At 46.1% G+C, this 10,864-nt stretch overlaps 2 protein-coding genes across 11 annotated transcripts in view; one reads left to right on the top strand and one right to left on the bottom strand.

The window, feature by feature from the left end:
• BCL9 (BCL9 transcription coactivator) overlaps positions 1-9,730 on the top strand; it is a 97,274-nt gene extending 87,544 nt beyond the window's left edge. For all 10 annotated transcript variants that reach the window (XM_083439209.1, XM_083439212.1, XM_083439211.1 and 7 more), the window contains 3 exons: positions 116-2,348; positions 5,707-5,967; positions 7,574-9,730. In XM_083439209.1, coding sequence (XP_083295335.1) covers positions 116-2,348; positions 5,707-5,967; positions 7,574-8,667 — 3,588 coding nt within the window. In that variant the 3' untranslated portion in view covers positions 8,668-9,730. The remainder of the gene's footprint in view (positions 1-115; positions 2,349-5,706; positions 5,968-7,573) is intronic.
• PDZK1 (PDZ domain containing 1) overlaps positions 1-10,864 on the bottom strand; it is a 191,053-nt gene that overhangs the window by 67,758 nt on the left and 112,431 nt on the right. The gene's annotated exons all lie outside the window — the stretch shown is intronic.

The following is a 10,864-nucleotide window of genomic DNA, read 5'->3' on the forward strand; positions in this document are numbered from 1 at the left end:
TGGTTAAAGCATGATTGGCGAAAGGTGAACTCAAAGCTTGGCCTTCCTCATTGCCCTAGAACTAGGCTTCATTTGACCCATGTGAAATTACTTACTTGTCTTCCTTTTTCTTCAGAACACTCAGATTCCACCACTTCGAAATGATACAAAGCCCCAAGCTCCACCGCAGCTGCCTGCTTCTCAAGAGCAGACTCCTCCCCAGAATGCCAAAATGCAGCAGACTCCACCCATTCCAGTGCCGGCACCAGCACCCAAACCTACTGGCCCTCCATGTCCTATTGAGCAGGACAATCCTGGATTAGAAAGTAAAGTGATGTCAGCAGGAAGTCCTGCAAACTCCACCCCTCTACAAACTGAAGGATTTGGGCAAACTTCAACCCCCAGTAACAGAGCCGTTAGTCCAGTTTCCCAAGGAAGTAACAGTTCCACTGCGGACCCTAAAGGTCCCAACCAGCAGGTATCTGGTGGGGACCCACCAAATATGGGTGAAAATCCAGATGGACTGTCCCAGGAGCAGCTGGAGCATAGAGAACGTTCCCTGCAGACTCTGCGAGATATTCAACGTATGCTTTTCCCAGATGAGAAGGAGTTCGCTGGAGGCCAAGCTGGGCCTCCCCCGCCCAATTCTGGAGTGCTGGATGGTCCTCAAAAGAAGCCTGAAGGGCCAATACAGGCCTTGATGGCTCAATCCCAAAGTTTAGGTAAAGGGCCAGGACCCCGGACAGAAGGAGGGGCTCCCTTTGGCCCTCCAGGGCACCGAGACATGCCCTTCTCACCAGATGAAGTTGGGCCACCATCCTTAAACTCTCAGTCTGGTCCTATAGGACCAGAGCACCTGGATCACATGACCCCCGAGCAGGTGGCCTGGCTGAAGTTGCAACAGGAGTTCTACGAAGAAAAGAGGAGGAAGCAGGAGCAGGTTGTACAGCAGTGTTCTTTACAAGACATGATGGTTCACCAGCATGGGCCTCGCGGATTGGTCAGAGGCCCCCCACCTCCATACCAGATGACCCCAGGTGAGGGCTGGGGTCCTGGGGGCCCAGAGCCCTTTCCTGAAAGTATGACTATGTCCCATTCACTGCCCCCAAGGGGCATGGCCCCCCATCCCAATGTGCCTGGTGGTCAGATGCGGCTGCCTGGGTTTGCTGGAATGATAAACCCTGACATAGAGGGTCCCAATGTCCCAAACGCCACTTCTAGACCTGGGCTTTCAGGTGTCCCTTGGCCGGAAGATGTGCCAAAAATGCCAGATGGCCGAAACTTCCCTCCTGGGCAAGGTGTGTTCAGTGGGCCTGGGCGAGGGGAGAGGTTCCCCAATCCTCAGGGCCTGCCTGAGGAGATCTTTCAACAGCAGCTGGCAGAAAAGCAGCTAGGACTTCCCCCTGGCATGAGCATTGAAGGCATCAGGCCTGGCATGGAAATGAACCGGATGATTCCCTCTCAAAGACACATGGAGCCCGGCAATAACCCCATCTTCCCACGTATGCCGGTTGAAGGGTCCATGAGCCCCTCCAGGGGAGACTTCCCCAAAGGGATGCCACCTCAGATGGCAGCTGGTAGGGACTTGGAATTTGGGATGGGCCCTGGTAGCATGAAGGGGGATGTGAATCTGAATGTCAACATGAGTTCCAATCCACCAATGATACCTCAGAAGATGAGGGAAGCTGGAGTGGGCCCGGAGGAAATGATGAAAATGCGCCCAGGTGTCTCGGAGATTCTCCCGTCGCAGCAGAAAATGGTGCCCATGCCATTTGGTGAGCATCCCCAGCAGGACTATGGAATGGGCCCGAGACCTTTCCATCCTATGTCTCAGGGCCCAGGTGTTGGTCTCCGGAATCACAGAGAACAAATGGGGCCCGACCAAAGGACTAACAACCGGCTTAGCCACATGCCACCACTACCTCTGAATCCCTCCAGCAACCCAAACAGCCTCAACACAGCTCCTCCTGTTCAACGCAACCTCGGACGCAAGCCCTTGGATGTTTCCGTTGGTGCCAGCCAGGTTCATTCTCCAGGCATAAATCCACTGAAGTCCCCCACCATGCGCCAGGTCCAGTCTCCCATGCTGGGTTCGCCCTCCGGGAACCTCAAGTCCCCCCAGACTCCATCCCAGCTGGCAGGGATACTCGCAGGGCCGACTGCAGCAGCTGCTGCTTCAATCAAATCTCCTCCTGTTATGGGCTCTGCTGCCGCTTCTCCTGTCCATCTCAAGTCTCCGTCCCTCCCAGCACCTTCTCCTGGATGGACTTCATCTCCAAAGCCCCCACTGCAGAGTCCTGGAATACCCCCCAACCACAAAGCGTCTCTTGCCATGTCTTCACCAGCCATGATGGGAAATGTTGAATCAGGTCAGTTGTGCTCACTTTCTCTACCATCCTTTTTCTTACCTTCAGTAAGGTGCTACCTTTCCTTTAAACAAACTCTGCTCTGATTCCTTTTAATGACAACCTGATGCACCAGACTTGGCAGGCTAGCTTGTTACCTTTCCGCTCCTAAACTGCTTTGTGTTGGGCACAAGAGCAGGGCCTGTAAAGATATTGTCATAGTATTAGTTGATGTTTGGACATAATTGAACTGCGAAGAGATGGATGCACAAACTGATTCCTCTCACTAGCTTAGAAACATAGTCTTTTGTATACAGGCTAGGTTGAAACAGGGTAGACTTGGAGTGATTACTAGTGTATTGTGTGTTGGGTAAATTGAGTTCTGTTTGCAGAACACTCTGCTAGAGGCAGTTCCTTCTGTAGCTACTAGGGAGTTGAGGGACCTTCTGGAACACCATGGGAAGTGTTGTTGGAGGCCTCGGGGGGTAACTTCAAAAGTTGCTCTCCTTTCCTCCAGCAGGAACCTCTGTTGGATCTGAGATGTTTCTCAGAAGGGCATGCATGTCTGGATCCAACCTCGTATGCCAAAGTGGGATAGATGTGAGAAGGGGGGAAAGTAAACTCCTTTGCCTTGTTCTGAAGCAAATTTGTTGCAGATTTGAGGGTTCCTCCCATAGAAACTTAGAACCAGCTCTTTTGCATATCACAGCTGGTTCCTGTAGTATTTTTGTACTGTAAGGATTATTGTATATAAATTCCTGAAACAATGACATTTTGTGAAGGGTTGTCCTCACCGAACAATTCAGATGGTAAACAGCATTTGGTAAACTTTGTGTCTTGCTTGGCTTCACAGATCCCTCGTGGGAGGAAGTTGGTTTAACATTCGATCACAGATTTGGCTGTGAATGGTTTTTAGGCAGATGGCAGCTGATTTCTGTAATGGTTTTTGCCTTTACACAAAATATAAGCCCCTCTCTTGGTTCACATGGTCCTGTTTGCCCTACAGAATTGCAAGTCTCATTGAATCTTTCAGATTTATAGCTTAAAGTCAGCTGGCTGTTCTCATCCTGCAAGGTTCTAATAAAGGAAGTCCCCAGGTGCGCAATGTTTGCATGCAGTTGTTTGATGGAGCCAGCCTTGGGAGCTCTTCAGTCTGTGAAATCACATTATTCCAGGAATTAGGAAGGCAACCAAGACAACACTTGGACTGCATTGCCCTCTACTGTTTCAGAGTAATCACTGCAATGGCATGCTTTCCCCCACCCCTCTTTTTGGAGTTCTCCTGGAGCTCTGAGGCCCAGCTCTCCAATGGGTTTTACTGTGATAAAACATTTTTAGGTTTATTAGGACCTACATACACTTTATTCTAGACAAATAGTACACATTATCTAAGTTACATTTTGATAAACTCAGTGAGAGTTAGAAATAACTCTGAAACTATAGAATAGCATTTGAGACCGCATTGAAAAACACTAGATTTGGAACAAGTTTCTCTCCGTCTCCCCTCTGTCATCTGGATGCTTTGGTTGATGGTAGCTGGATTTGCAGCCAATGCATAGTCACTGCCATTTCTTCTGTCTGCAGTCAAATCCAGACACTCCTGATTTCATTCCATCACAATTGGAATGAAACCTTGCTTGAGAGACTTGGGTTGACAGTGGAAAACATTGACCTTGTCTGACATGTGTTAAAAATACGCAGTGATAGCTCATGGTGCATTGTTGAATAAGAAATGGAACGTTTAGTAAGCTGGTTAGTGCTCTTATGTGAAACAGCACATTTAATAATAGTGTTTAAACTTCTGAACTCTCCCAAGCTGTTCAGCTTTGCTTCATATATGCATCACAGGGTAACTGTTCTGTTTGTTGGGATTTCAACCATTAGGTAGCTGGAGGGTGTACATTTTTGCACAGGCAAGTTTGTTCTCTTTACTATTAGTTGTATTTATGAAATTGAGCCTTTTTTTTTTTTTTGAAAGGCACTTGCTTTCTTCCTGGTCTCTCTGTGACCCAGGTCCTCCCTCCTTTATCTCACCAGCAGGCATTGCTGAATGGCATGAAGCATGCATGGATGTTTGGAGCTACTATGGCTGGTAGGGATGTCAAGGGGCATTATCCAGTTAGTGCCTGTCATTCTAGTCTTGAGAGATTCTGGTGTTCTGCACACAAAAAACCCAGGCATAGTAGTTGCATTTGCTGGGCGTAAAATAGTTTTTCTAGCAGTTGTGATGATAATGAGCTGTCCAGATTGCTGAGAAACTGGGATTTAGCAGGGGAAGTATCATTTTGTTGAGATTCTGACACCTGGGCTCTCAAAAAGCAAATGGCTTGAAGGATCCAGTATGAAAATAACCTCTCCTCTTCCCTTTCCTGCAGTTATTTTATTAGTTCTTCCTCTTGGTTGATTTGTCTGAATACCCTGATTCATATAATTATTTTGTAAAAAGGTCTGAAATTCAGTTTATGGTAATACAGTGTGTATTTCGTGTATAACTGCAGATTATAGTACCATCCTTGTAAGTACTTATGGGACTAGTGTTACCAGGAGAAAGTAGATCTAGTCCCTGATGTACACACACTCAAGCTTCATTTATGCAGAAAGACCATTGATGGACAGGGTGTGTAGTTGCTATTGCTGTTATGGCTTGCTATTGTCCCAGAGATTTATTTATTTAAAATTTTATATCCTACGCTTTTAGTGCCTACCACACGGGACAGCTCACAACAACTTCATTGCAATACAGTTGTCTTAGTGGATTCAAGAGGGGACCAGAGTCCACTCCTTCTAGGGATGTGTGCTTTTCTCTGAGCATTTGGTACATTGGCAGAGAAGCCAGTGGGGGTGAACTTGTAGGATTATAATTGATGCCTCTTAAGTCAGAACCCTCTTCGTCCAATGTAAGAGTGTCACAGCATCTTGAAGGCTTGGTTGTTCTCAGATACCTGGACTTTGTGGTACACAAGTGTTGTCCTTGTGTGTGGCTGAAAATGAACTTCCTGTTGCGTATAGTGTAGGGTAACGTGTGTGTCATAGAGAATGAAACACTAAATAAACTGCAGACAGCCTGATTATGGAGCAGTTGCCTTGCAGTATATTGATGTACTGTGGTATGCATGAGAGAGGGGTGAGGGAGCGAAGGAGGGGCACAGTTCCCTTTTTCAGGGCTGGGGGAAAGCGCTCTGCCTGAGGACAGCTGCTGCCAATCAGAGTAGACAGTAATACAGGGCCAGATTAACCAGTGATATTATTTGATATAAATAAGTTTCATATGGTCAAATTGGCATTTAACCCAGACCCAACAGGAAGCTGTTGAGTGAAACTTCCAAAGTATTCTAGGCAAGGTGACTAGTTGTTAAAGGCTAACTTGTATTTATTTATTTAGGTGGTGCACCCCCTTCAACGGTTAGCCAGTCTGCTCCTGTGACTCTTCCTGGAAATCTTCCTTCTAGCAGTCCATACACAATGCCCCCAGAGCCTACTCTCTCTCAAAATCCTCTCTCCATCATGATGTCCCGGATGTCCAAGTTTGCAATGCCCAGTTCTACTCCACTCTACCATGACGCTATCAAGACTGTAGCTTCCTCAGATGATGACTCTCCTCCAGCACGTTCCCCAAACCTGCCACCTATGAACAATCTTTCGGGTAAGAAACAAATGCTGTATAGGTGTGCTGTGGCTGGTAGCATGTGGTTTGGAGAATATCATAGGGAGAAGCTAATGAAATTGCAACTTGCATGTGGCAAAACAGTGACACACTGAAATAGCCTCACTGAAATTGAGTTGTCAGGAACTACTCACCTAGGATGGACAGCTTAAGGTGGGGGCAGCAAACAGCCTGTGTAACTTAACCCAAGTGTTTGGCAGGAGGCTGCTGATGTAGGCAGTTAGATAAATTATCATACCCTTCTCTCTTTTTTCACAATTTTAACTTTCCAACAGTAGTTATCCACATTGAAAATGGAGCATTGTGACTTGCAAGTATAGCGCAAACTATTACACCAAGTGTAATTTGTGAAAAAAGACTAGGGATTATGTCTCTGTGTGTCTCAAGTGATCACGTTTTATCACAGCTTACATGAGAGCCACTTACCAGTCTAAGAATCATTCTGATATTGATGTAGTGTGTTCTGTGACTTGCTTGTGGCTGTTTCAGTTGGGTCTTTCTTAGAACCCAGAAACAAGTTCTACCCAAGGAAGTGAGAAATGATGTCAGATTTTGTTTGACTCCAATTGGATTAAGAGGAGTTTTAAAAGCTGTTGAGTTTATGTCAAGCTGACTTAGAAGAGTGACAACTTCTCTTCTTCACAGTAAGGTGTTGAGGCTTAGTTTAAGTGTGTCCAGGTTCTTGATTCAGGTTCCAGGATGGTTAGACTTTAGGTGGTAGTACTTCTATTTTGAAAAAGCATACCTTTGCTCTTTTAACCAACCTGATGGAAATAGTGAGATAAATTGCTTCAAGTGACTAGAATCCTACAACAGTAAAATGTAGTGAGATGGCTGTGGAAGATTTGGAGCTTAGCTGTGCCAAGCAACTCCAGAATGACACCCTGCCTCTGTTCTGGACCCCCTCTTTTTGTAGGCAATGTTATTCCTGGAGACCTTTCCTATAACTGCCTTCTCCTTTAGTGGCTTCTTGTAGAAGGATTTGGAGTAAACTTGCATCGTTTTCCCTTCTAGAGAAGGGTTAAATTCCATTGTTCTGCTGTTGTATCAGTCACCAATGGAATACCTCAAGGAAAAGACCAAATTGTTACCCCCATTCTTTTTAAGCTTGCGTAATACTTCTGATTCACCCTGGTGAAAATGGTGGATGTTTTCTAGGGCATACTTGGGGCTTCCCTTGTCCTCTGTGAACCCTTGATCATGCCTTATTACAGTGTGACCGGGTTGCCTTGGCAGAGAAGTCAACAGTGGAAAAGGTTCCTTCATTTCAGCAATTGTTGTTACCTTCACCAGCATGAAATCTCCCCTTTGACATTTGTCTTTGTATTGAGAGATTCCAGTATGTGCAACGGTCTCTGATGGAAAATATGTCAGCATTTGGGACAACCTCTTTGTGTTGGTGTGCTTTCGACGTGGTCCTTATTTTATGCGAGGCTGTAGTATAGCAAGGAGATATTTAGCTATCCATAGATTACTCATTTCCACATTAGAAGTCATGTATGCAGTACTTGCCATTCCTGAAAGCTTTTTGTATTATCACCTACTTGCTCTAATCTTAACCTTTTCCCCCTCCTATTCTCTCTAGGAATGGGCATTAACCCCCAGAATCCTCGCAGTTCAGGTCCCAACCAGGTGGGCCCGATGCCAACTCTTAGCCCAATGGGAATGACGCAGCCTCTAACTCACAGTAACCAGATGCCCTCTCCAAATGCTATGGGACCCAGTATACCTCCTCATGGGGTCCCTGGCCTGATGTCACACAATCCAATGATGGGTCATGGTTCCCAGGATCCACCAATGGTACCTCAAGGACGCCTGGGCTTCCCGCAGGGGTTTCCTCCAGTACAGTCCCCTCCCCAGCAGGTGCCATTTCCACATAATGGACCGAGTGGAGGACAAGGCAACTTCCCAGCTGGAATGAGCTTCCACGGTGAGGGACCTCTGGGACGTCCCACCAGCATGCCCCAAAGTTCAACGGATCCCGCACTTTGCAAGTCTGGAGGTCCCGGAGGACCCGATTCTTTCACTGTCCTAGGAAACAACATGCCTTCAGTTTTTACCGATCCGGAGCTGCAGGAAGTGATTCGCCCTGGAGCTACTGGAATACCAGAATTCGACCTGTCCAGGATTATTCCATCAGAGAAGCCTAGCCAGACACTACAGTATTTCCCTCGTGGGGAAGTGCCGGGCCGCAAGCAGCCACAGGGTGTTGGGCCTGGGTTTTCTCACATGCAGGGAATGATGGCAGAACAGAATCCGAGAATGGGGCTGGCGTTAGCTGGCATGGGGGGGCCGGTGGGCGCACCTGATATTTCTCTTGGAGGAGCGTCATCCATGCCAGGTCACAACCCAATGAGACCTCCTGCCTTCCTGCAACAAGGCATGATGGGACCTCACCATCGGATGATGTCACCAGCACAACCAACCATGCCTGGCCAGCCCACTCTAATGAGCAACCCAGTAGGCATGATTCCAGGCAAGGACCGCGCTCCTACTGGGCTCTACAGCCATCCGGGACCTGTGGGTTCACCTGGTATGATGATGTCAATGCAGGGCATGATAGGACCCCAACAGAACATCATGATTCCTCCACAGATGAGACCCCGGGGAATGGCTGCTGATGTAGGAATGGGAGGATTTAGCCAAGGCCCTGGAAATCCAGGGAACATGATGTTTTAAGCTGCTACATAAGACTGGATGGTTCGATCCTTGTTGAGATGAGATTCCAGGTCCTGAGGGCTGCCTGAGAGCTCCAGGAGCACAGTTTGGCCATGCAATAGGTAAAAAAACAGACCAGAGGATGCTTTGGGAAATCTCGAATGTATGGAATTACCTGAAAACAAATGAATTCATTTTAACAGGTTGTTTTTTTAAAATTTATTTTTTAAAAATTATTTTTGTGTACTTGGATATCCTGTGATGGCACCTGCTTTGAGAATCTGTAGCTGTATTTTGAGAATTGCCATTTGTCACAAGTTGCACCATTCTCTCTGTATGTTTACGTCCTTTGGACTGGCTTCTCCCAGGACTCTTGGTTATTTTGGGGGGGTTATTTTTGTGTACTGTACTATATTGTAAAAGGGATTTTAGCAGAGACTTTAGTCTTTGGGGTGAGAGGCTGTTTACTTTTAGGTGGAAAATCCATCTTCAGAACTTTGGACTATTTTCCTTCAACTCCAATGTATAGAAAAACCAAACTACGACCTCAGAGCAGAGTATTAATGAAAAGCACAAAAGGAACTTAAGTTCAGTGAGGGGGAATCTTAAAAAAAAAATAAGTTAAGGACATATTTTTCAAATTATGGAGTGCTGTCGAGCACCTTTGTCTCTCCCTCCCACACTTAAAAAAAAAAAAAAAGGCATCTTGCCCCCCCTCCCTTTACTGTCTCCTCCTCTGGCAGCTGCAATACATTGTATTATTTTTGGGGAGTATATGTAGGAGAGCCCCTTCTCATTCTGAGAGTGTTGCCACTTTCAGGAGGAGGCTGGACTTTTGACACTGTTACATTCTACAGTAGTCTTACTGTTCGTTCTCCTTTTCTTAGGACCCCCCCCCCCCGGTGACTTTATTAATGTGGGAGTGGAACAGACACTAAAAGTTATCCTGACCTTTTTTGTGGCTATCTTTTTTTTTTGTTCCCCAGCGTAAAACGTTCTCTGTGTAACCTCCATTAAATTTGGTACAAAACCACTTGCCAGGGCTGTGGTGTCAGAAAAATAAAATATATTGTTTCTTACAAAAGCCATTTCTTTCCTCCTTTGCTACAGTCTAGCTTGCTTCTAAATATGCCTGTTTGTATCGGGTTTAAAGTGCTTGCGTATATGCGTTTCAGATCGCGTCCTTCTGATAAGGTTTTTATGTTGCGCACCAGGTAGGCTGCTTCTTAAACCCCTTTCACCCTGTATCTTGGTGTAGAAGGGCATGACTGTGCTACCGGTCTCACCTTTGCCATGGGGGCAGGTTAGCCTTAACATGGGTGCACAGGTGAAGGTCCCCTAGCAGCTGCTCAGGAACAGAGATATCCACTCTAGTCAGGCAACCAGAAAATGAATTAAGTTATAAAATGTTTACCTTCAGTAATCCAAAATAAGTTTCAGATGAAGATCTCCAACTCCAAAGCCTGAGTACTGATCAAGCTGTAGGTAGTAACTCCCATTTCCTCGGAATCAGTTGTAATACAATCATGGTATCAACTGAATATTTGAACAGCCATGAGTTTGGTATCTGTTTACATTCATTAGGAAAGGGCCAGTGAGCTAGCACCTTTGTATACAAAAACCCTGAGACGACTTACCTCTTTATTTTCAAGTCTGTTTCAACAACTAACCTCACCTACCCCAGTATTCCTTTGGAAGATCCATATTTGTGATGTGTCAGGTTTTCTCCAGCTACACAAAACAGGTTCTTCCAGGTTGCATTTCCCTTTTACTACAGGGAGCAAACTATTACCAACCCTATGTTTCAGGTACAGAGGTTGCTGTAGCATTCGCACTGATTCGGGTCGTCAATTTGTATTCCCTATAACCCACAGGGCACAACACCAATCTGATTCAACATGCTTCTGTTACAACAAGTAACAGCCATTTTGAATACCCAGGGACTATCCACCTGTCTTGTCTTTGGGTTGGTTATATTAACATTGCTGCCTGTTTTTAGCATTCAGTCTGACAAAGTGCTTGTATCCAATTACATCTTTCCAGGCTTCTATCGGCCCGCTTCCATGTTTTTGCATTTTAGCTAACTGTAGCATTTCCACAACAGTTCACCTCTGGCCTACCTAGCCGCATCAAGCAACACTACGGTTATAAAGTGAATATGGCAATAATGATAATAAAGCAGCTGGTTGAAGGTTCCAAGGAAAGAGACTTTGCCCTG

Source organism: Podarcis tiliguerta, assembly GCF_965153285.1.
Source record: "Podarcis tiliguerta genome assembly, chromosome: 4".
Taxonomy (NCBI): domain Eukaryota; kingdom Metazoa; phylum Chordata; class Lepidosauria; order Squamata; family Lacertidae; genus Podarcis; species Podarcis tiliguerta.